We start from the raw sequence: 8,388 nt of genomic DNA, 5'->3' as shown, positions 1-8,388 counted from the left end.
CGGTCACAGCAAACACTGCACATGGTTCAGTCACAACAAACACTGCACATGGTTCAGTCACAGCAAACACTGCACATGCTTCAGTCACAGCCGACACTGCACATGCTTCAGTCACAGCAAACACTGTACATGCTTCAGTCACAGCAAACACTGTACATGCTTCAGTCACAGCAAACACTGCACATGCTTCAGTCACAGCAAACACTGTTCATGCTTCAGTCACAGCAAACACTGTACATGCTTCAGTCACAGCTGACACTGCACTTGCTTCGGTCACGGCAAACACTGCACTTGCTTCGGTCACAGCAAACACTGTACATGCTTCAGTGACAGCAAACACTGTACATGCTTCAGTCACAGCAAACACTGCACATGCTTCAGTCACAGCAAACACAGCACATGCTTCAGGCTCAGCAAACACTGCACTTGCTTCGGTCACAGCAAACACTGCACTTGCTTCAGTCACAGCAAACACTGTACATGCTTCAGTCACAGCAAACACTGTACATGCTTCAGTCACAGCAAACACTGCACTTGCTTCAGTCACAACAAACACTGCACATGGTTCAGTCACAGCTGACACTGTACATGCTTCAGTCACAGCAAACACTGCACATGCTTCAGTCACAGCAAACACTGCACATGCTTCAGTCACAGCAAACACTGCACATGCTTCGGTCACAGCAAACACTGCGCATGCTTCGGTCACAGCAAACTCTGCACATGCTTCGGTCACATCAAACACTGTACATGGTTCAGTCACAGCTGACACTGTACTTGCTTCAGTCACAGCAAACACTGCACATGGTTTAGTCACAGCTGACACTGTACATGCTTCAGTCACAGCTGACACTGCACTTGCTTCGATCACAGCAAACACTGCACATGGTTCAGTCACAACAAACACTGCACATGGTTCAGTCACAGCAAACACTGCACATGCTTCAGTCACAGCCGACACTGCACATGCTTCAGTCACAGCAAACACTGCACATGGTTCAGTCACAGCAAACACTGCACATGCTTCAGTCACAGCAAACACTGTACATGCTTCAGTCACAGCAAACACTGTACATGCTTCAGTCACAGCAAACACTGCACATGCTTCAGTCACAGCAAACACTGCACTTGCTTCAGTCACAGCAAACACTGTACATGCTTCAGTCACAGCAAACACTGTACATGCTTCAGTCACAGCAAACACTGCACATGCTTCAGTCACAGCAAACACTGTTCATGCTTCAGTCACAGCAAACACTGTCCATGCTTCAGTCACAGCTGACACTGCACTTGCTTCGGTCACAGCAAACACTGCACTTGCTTCGGTCACAGCAAACACTGTACATGCTTCAGTCACAGCAAACACTGTACATGCATCAGTCACAGCAAACACTGTACATGCTTCAGTCACAGCAAACACAGCACATGCTTCGGTCACAGCAAACACTGCACTTGCTTCGGTCACAGCAAATACTGCACTTGCTTCGGTCACAGCAAACACTGTACATGCTTCGGTCACAGCAAACACTGTACATGCTTCAGTCACAGCAAACACTGTACATGCTTCAGTCACAGCAAACACTGTACATGCTTCAGTCACAGCAAACACAGCACATGCTTCAGGCTCAGCAAACACTGCACTTGCATCGGTCACAGCAAACACTGCACTTGCTTCAGTCACAGCAAACACTGTACATGCTTCAGTCACAGCAAACACTGTACATGCTTCAGTCACAGCAACACTGCACTTGCTTCAGTCACAACAAACACAGTACATGCTTCAGTCACAGCCAACACTGCACATGCTTCGGTCACAGCAAACACTGCACATGCTTCAGTCACAGCAAACACTGCACATGCTTCAGTCACAGCAAACACTGCACATGCTTCGGTCACAGCAAACACTGCGCATGCTTCGGTCACAGCAAACTCTGCACATGCTTCGGTCACAGCAAACACTGTACATGGTTCAGTCACAGCTGACACTGTACTTGCTTCAGTCACAGCAAACACTGCACATGGTTCAGTCACAGCTGACACTGTACTTGCTTCAGTCACAGCAAACACTGCACATGGTTCAGTCACAGCTGACACTGTACTTGCTTCAGTCACAGCTGAGACTGCACTTGCTTCGGTCACAGCAAACACTGCACATGGTTCAGTCACAACAAACACTGCACATGGTTCAGTCACAGCAAACACTGCACATGCTTCAGTCACAGCCGACACTGCACATGCTTCAGTCACAGCAAACACTGTACATGCTTCAGTCACAGCAAACACTGTACATGCTTCAGTCACAGCAAACACTGCACATGCTTCAGTCACAGCAAACACTGTACATGCTTCAGTCACAGCAAACACTGCACATGCTTCAGTCACAGCCGACACTGCACATGCTTCAGTCACAGCAAACACTGTACATGCTTCAGTCACAGCAAACACTGTACATGCTTCAGTCACAGCAAACACTGCACATGCTTCAGTCACAGCAAACACTGCACTTGCTTCAGTCACAGCAAACACTGTACATGCTTCAGTCACAGCAAACACTGTACATGCTTCAGTCACAGCAAACACTGCACATGCTTCAGTCACAGCAAACACTGTTCATGCTTCAGTCACAGCAAACACTGTACATGCTTCAGTCACAGCTGACACTGCACTTGCTTCGGTCACGGCAAACACTGCACTTGCTTCGGTCACAGCAAACACTGTACATGCTTCAGTGACAGCAAACACTGTACATGCTTCAGTCACAGCAAACACTGCACATGCTTCAGTCACAGCAAACACAGCACATGCTTCAGGCTCAGCAAACACTGCACTTGCTTCGGTCACAGCAAACACTGCACTTGCTTCAGTCACAGCAAACACTGTACATGCTTCAGTCACAGCAAACACAGTACATGCTTCAGTCACAGCAAACACTGCACTTGCTTCAGTCACAACAAACACTGTACATGCTTCAGTCACAGCCAACACTGCACATGCTTCGGTCACAGCAAACACTGCACATGCTTCAGTCACAGCAAACACTGCACATGCTTCAGTCACAGCAAACACTGCACATGCTTCGGTCACAGCAAACACTGCGCATGCTTCGGTCACAGCAAACTCTGCACATGCTTCGGTCACAGCAAACACTGTACATGGTTCAGTCACAGCTGACACTGTACTTGCTTCAGTCACGGCAAACACTGCACATGGTTCAGTCACAGCTGACACTGTACATGCTTCAGTCACAGCTGACACTGCACTTGCTTCGGTCACAGCAAACACTGCACATGGTTCAGTCACAACAAACACTGCACATGGTTCAGTCACAGCAAACACTGCACATGCTTCAGTCACAGCCGACACTGCACATGCTTCAGTCACAGCAAACACTGCACATGGTTCAGTCACAGCAAACACTGCACATGCTTCAGTCACAGCAAACACTGTACATGCTTCAGTCACAGCAAACACTGTACATGCTTCAGTCACAGCAAACACTGCACATGCTTCAGTCACAGCAAACACTGCACTTGCTTCAGTCACAGCAAACACTGTACATGCTTCAGTCACAGCAAACACTGTACATGCTTCAGTCACAGCAAACACTGCACATGCTTCAGTCACAGCAAACACTGTTCATGCTTCAGTCACAGCAAACACTGTACATGCTTCAGTCACAGCTGACACTGCACTTGCTTCGGTCACAGCAAACACTGCACTTGCTTCGGTCACAGCAAACACTACATGCTTCAGTCACAGCAAACACTGTACATGCTTCAGTCACAGCAAACACTGTACATGCTTCAGTCACAGCAAACACAGCACATGCTTCAGTCACAGCAAACACTGCACTTGCTTCGGTCACAGCAAACACTGCACTTGCTTCGGTCACAGCAAACACTGTACATGCTTCGGTCACAGCAAACACTGTACATGCTTCAGTCACAGCAAACACTGTACATGCTTCAGTCACAGCAAACACTGTACATGCTTCAGTCACAGCAAACACAGCACATGCTTCAGGCTCAGCAAACACTGCACTTGCATCGGTCACAGCAAACACTGCACTTGCTTCAGTCACAGCAAACACTGTACATGCTTCAGTCACAGCAAACACTGCACTTGCTTCGGTCACAGCAAACACTGCACATGCATCAGTCACAGCAAACACTGCACATGGTTCAGTCACAGCTGACACTGCACATGCTTCAGTCACAGCAAACACTGCACATGCTTCAGTCACAGCAAACACTGCACATGCTTCAGTCACAGCCGACACTGCACATGCGTCAGTCACAGCAGACACGGCACTTGCTTCAGTCATAGCCGACACTGCAGTTGCTTCAGTCACAGCAAGCACTGTACATGCTTCAGTCACAGCAGACACTGCACTTGCTTCAGTCACAGCAAACACTGTACATGCTTCAGTCACAGCAAAGAATGTACATGCTTCAGTCACAGCAAACACTGTACATGCTTCAGTCACAGCAGACACGGCACTTGCTTCAGTCACTGCAAACACTGTACATGCTTCAGTCACAGCAAACACTGTACATGCTTCAGTCACAGCAAAGAATGTACATGCTTCAGTCACAGCAAACACTGCACATGCTTCAGTCACAGCTGACACTGCAGTTACTTCAGTCACAGCATACACTGTACATGCTTCAGTCACAGCAAACACTGTACATGCTTCAGTCACAGCAGACACGGCACTTGCTTCAGTCACAGCAAACATTGTACATGCTTCAGTCACAGCAAACACTGTACATGCTTCAGTCACAGCAAAGAATGTACGTGCTTCAGTCACAGCAAACACTGCACATGCTTCAGTCACAGCTGACACTGCACATGCGCCAGGCGCAGCAAACACGGCACTTGCTTCAGTCACAGCAAACACTGCACATGCTCCGGTGCAGCAGACACTGCACATGCTCCAGTGCTGCAGACACTGAACATGTTCCAGTTACAGCCTGCACTGCACATGCTCCAGTCACAGCCGGCATCGCACATGCCCAAGCACAGACCATGCTCCAGTCACAGCCCAGCACCAAGCATCCTCCAGTTGTTGTTTGATTACCTTTAAAAGTGATGTCCCTTTAAGATATTAGTCTGCTAATGAGCTAAGTACCAGGAAACAGTCATGTGACTCAGAGCCAGAGTCTCTCTGCAGCTGTAAGGGTCTGTAATTAGTTAGTTCTGCACTGTATATAATCGTCTAGTTGTAAATAAACCGTTTGTGTTCTTGAAGCAACTGGACTGCACCCATCGCATTTATGTTGCATCAGACAACATAAAAAAGCTCATTACACCAGTCACAGCCAGCAAGCTGCACAAAGTCCACCGGCGAGCTACCAGTAGCTTGCGAATAATGTTTTGGTGACCCCTGTTCTCGGATCTCGCTTGATGCCCCGACGATCCTGATCCTTTCTAATTACTTTAATTCCTGGTAATTTTAAAAGTCTTGCTCCAAGCCTTTAAACTTGTGTTGTAAAATAACCTATCTGCTAGATTATTTTAAAACACGAGCTTAAGGGCTTGGAGCAAGACATTTAAAATTCAAAGTGATTCCTGACAACGCAGTCGGCCACAAACGTCATCAGGCTGCGCCATGGTGCTCACGTGCGCAGACGGGCTCCTGCTCTCTTTGCATGTGCTGCGTTCCGACTGCAAGGAGTGGTTAGCGCATGCGCCAATGACGTCATCGCATGACGTGTGCATCTTCGGGCAACGCGCCTGGTCTGCCTCTGCGCATGCGCTTTACGCGTACGAATACCAACGGGTATTCACGCGTACATCAACCTTCGGATATTCATGCATGCGTCAAGCTTCGGCACGAGTTTCTGAAAGTGGAAGAAGGAGAGGTTTCGTTGGGCATTTTCTGGCATTTTATCCGAATTATTTAGTCATTTTGGAGATTTCAGTCTGCATCATTTTTGTTAGAAAGAGGAGATTGCTCCAAGGTAAGTTGCTGGGCTGTTGTAAGTTGCTCTGAATACATTTCCATTGTCTGGGGCACTGCATGTGCTCCAGTCCACTGCACTGCACTAAAATCCAGTAGGTGCTGCGGTCATTACATTTCCACTTGTGTAGCGTGTCAGTCCTGTAACACTGTTCCTTGATGCACATTGAATCAAGATTAGATTTGCAGTATCAATGCATCTCATCAGTGAGATCCTGTGCCCACAAAGCCACATGTATGCTCCCCACCCCCCCAGGGTCAGTTTAAATGTCTACAGACTGCCTTCGTTGTGATTTCCTGGATGGAGCAATGGCTGGTCGACCACCTCTGCGCAACCTCCTTTCCACTGCGAAACAGGTGCGCACCAGCTTTTGGGACCTTGTCATGGTGCACATGTAAACTGCTGCCAACAACACACCTGGGGATGGCTGACGTTTAGGTGAGGGCACGAGGAACTTGGGCGTGCTCATTGAATGTCTGTGTAACTTTTCAGGTATCTTGCCCTGGGCTGTGAGGTCTTCATCAGTGTGAAATTCAATACAAGCAAGAACAAACTGTGTGTCAGCTCCTGCTACCTTGTACATACTGGTCATGTTTTGGATCCAGAATGTTTACGCTTCTATGCAAGGAGACGACAACTGAACCAGGGTGAAAGGCCGAAGGAGAAGAGTTGGTCAAGCTGCAGGCTGGGAACAAACAGCTGAAGGATTATATCGAGCGTTTATTCAACAAGACCATGACCCTTAGTGACATTAGAAATGTAAAGTCCCGGCTCAAAATAGGGGATGACAACATGGATGCGCTGTGTGATACGCTGGAGAAGATTCAGCAGGACGGGGCTGCAGTACGGGTCGGCCTGCAGGGAAGCAGCATCCTCTAGATTGCCTTCATGACACCATCTATGAAGGCCCACATGCAGACCTTTCCTGAACTGCTGTTCATGGACGGAACGTACAAAGTGAACAAATGCGGCTACCCTCTGTACCAGGTGATGGTGCAGGACAATGTTGGTAGGGGCAGGGCTGTGCTCTATGCCATGGTGAGGAATGAGACGGCTCAAATACTGGATGAGATTGTGGGTGTTTTTGTCGATTTCATGGGATCCAGTGCCTGCTGCGTGAGATCAGCCATTGTGGATAAAGACATCAATGAGATTAATGCCATCAGGAAGCATCTCCCAGCTGCAACGGTTCTTCTCTGTCAGTTCCATGTGATGCAGAGCATGAGGAGGAAGATCAGCAGCTACCCACTGAATGGTGAACTGAGGGATCTGCAAGGAAATGGTTCATGCACCTTTGGAGGAGAAGCTCACAAGTTGTGTAGAAAGGATTGGACACCTCTACCCACCCCTGCAGGACTACCTGCTTACAAACTAGATTCCACAGAAGGTGATGTGGGCATCATGTTCACACGGTAAAGTTCTAACATTTGGGAACAACACTAACAATCGCATTGAGTCAGAGAATGGCAAGATAAAGCACCTGCTCCACTCCTCCTCATCCATGAAGGAATGCATCTCAGCGCTGATCTTCCACAATAGTGTACTGGATCGGGAGCGCTCCTATTCCACATTCCTGCAGGGAGCCTCTTTCAAGCGCATCGCAGAGGCACCAGCAGATCTACAATCATTTTACACGGGATTCACCAGTCACGCTGTGAAGCTGCTGCATCAGGATCATAGCCACATTCATCGAGTAAATGTCAAGCAGCAGGACAAAGACACAGTGACTGTGATTTCTGGTGCCAAACAGTACACAGTGCAGATACATGATGGCCAGGCTACCTGCAGCTGCATCTTCTCCATTCAGACTTTGTTGCCCTGCAAACATGCTATTGTTGTGCAGAGGCATCTTGGTCTGTCTTTGGAGAGGCTTGCCCCCAACTGCCGCTGGCGTGCATCTCAGACACCCACGAGGACAGGCATGGCTGCTGCCATTGTGATTACAGAGGAACAGCCAAGGCCCCTCAGCTACAATGGAAAATACCGCTTGCTTTCAGATCAATTGTATCAGCTACAACAGGCCGTTCTGCAGAGTGGAACGGCATTATTCATGCGGAAACTAGACTGGCTGCGGCGACAGACTCTCCGCTGGCAGCAAGGACTGGCTGATGAGATGGAGCCAATTAATTTGCCCAACAATTGGCCAGACGAACCTTCAGATGGAGTTGGCCACGAGCTGGACATCAGTCACGTGCCACAATCCATGGATCCTGAGCGTTTCACCCCCTGGCCTAAAGAGCTGATGGACCATACGTACGCCCGCCTGTTCACAGCTCCACTTCCCCCACCTGCGGGACCCTCTCTTTGCTGTTCAGTCACACTGGCAGAGCCAATCACTGTACCGATGGACACTGATATTCAGCCACCTGTTCCTGCACCCATCAGAGCAGTGCACATGGACACACAGCCCCCTGTTTCCCCATCC

General features: G+C 48.7%; 1 protein-coding gene across 1 annotated transcript; it reads right to left on the bottom strand.

Moving 5' to 3' along the window:
* Window positions 1–208: 208 nt before the first annotated feature.
* On the bottom strand, window positions 209–4,324 carry LOC137380696 (ice-structuring glycoprotein-like). Its single transcript, XM_068052956.1, has 7 exons — window positions 4,231–4,324; window positions 3,961–4,071; window positions 3,180–3,389; window positions 2,640–3,020; window positions 1,561–1,698; window positions 643–987; window positions 209–537 (listed from the first exon to the last, which is right to left on the bottom strand). The coding sequence occupies exons 1-7, from the start codon at window positions 4,322–4,324 to the stop codon at window positions 209–211; spliced, it is 1,608 nt and encodes a 535-aa protein (XP_067909057.1).
* Between the last annotated feature and the right edge of the window lie 4,064 nt (window positions 4,325–8,388).

This window comes from Heterodontus francisci, chromosome 2 (genome assembly GCF_036365525.1).
Source record: "Heterodontus francisci isolate sHetFra1 chromosome 2, sHetFra1.hap1, whole genome shotgun sequence".
NCBI classification, from domain to species: Eukaryota; Metazoa; Chordata; class Chondrichthyes; order Heterodontiformes; family Heterodontidae; genus Heterodontus; species Heterodontus francisci.
Note: the sequence above shows the minus strand (reverse complement) of the source record. Positions and strands in the feature narration are given on the sequence as shown.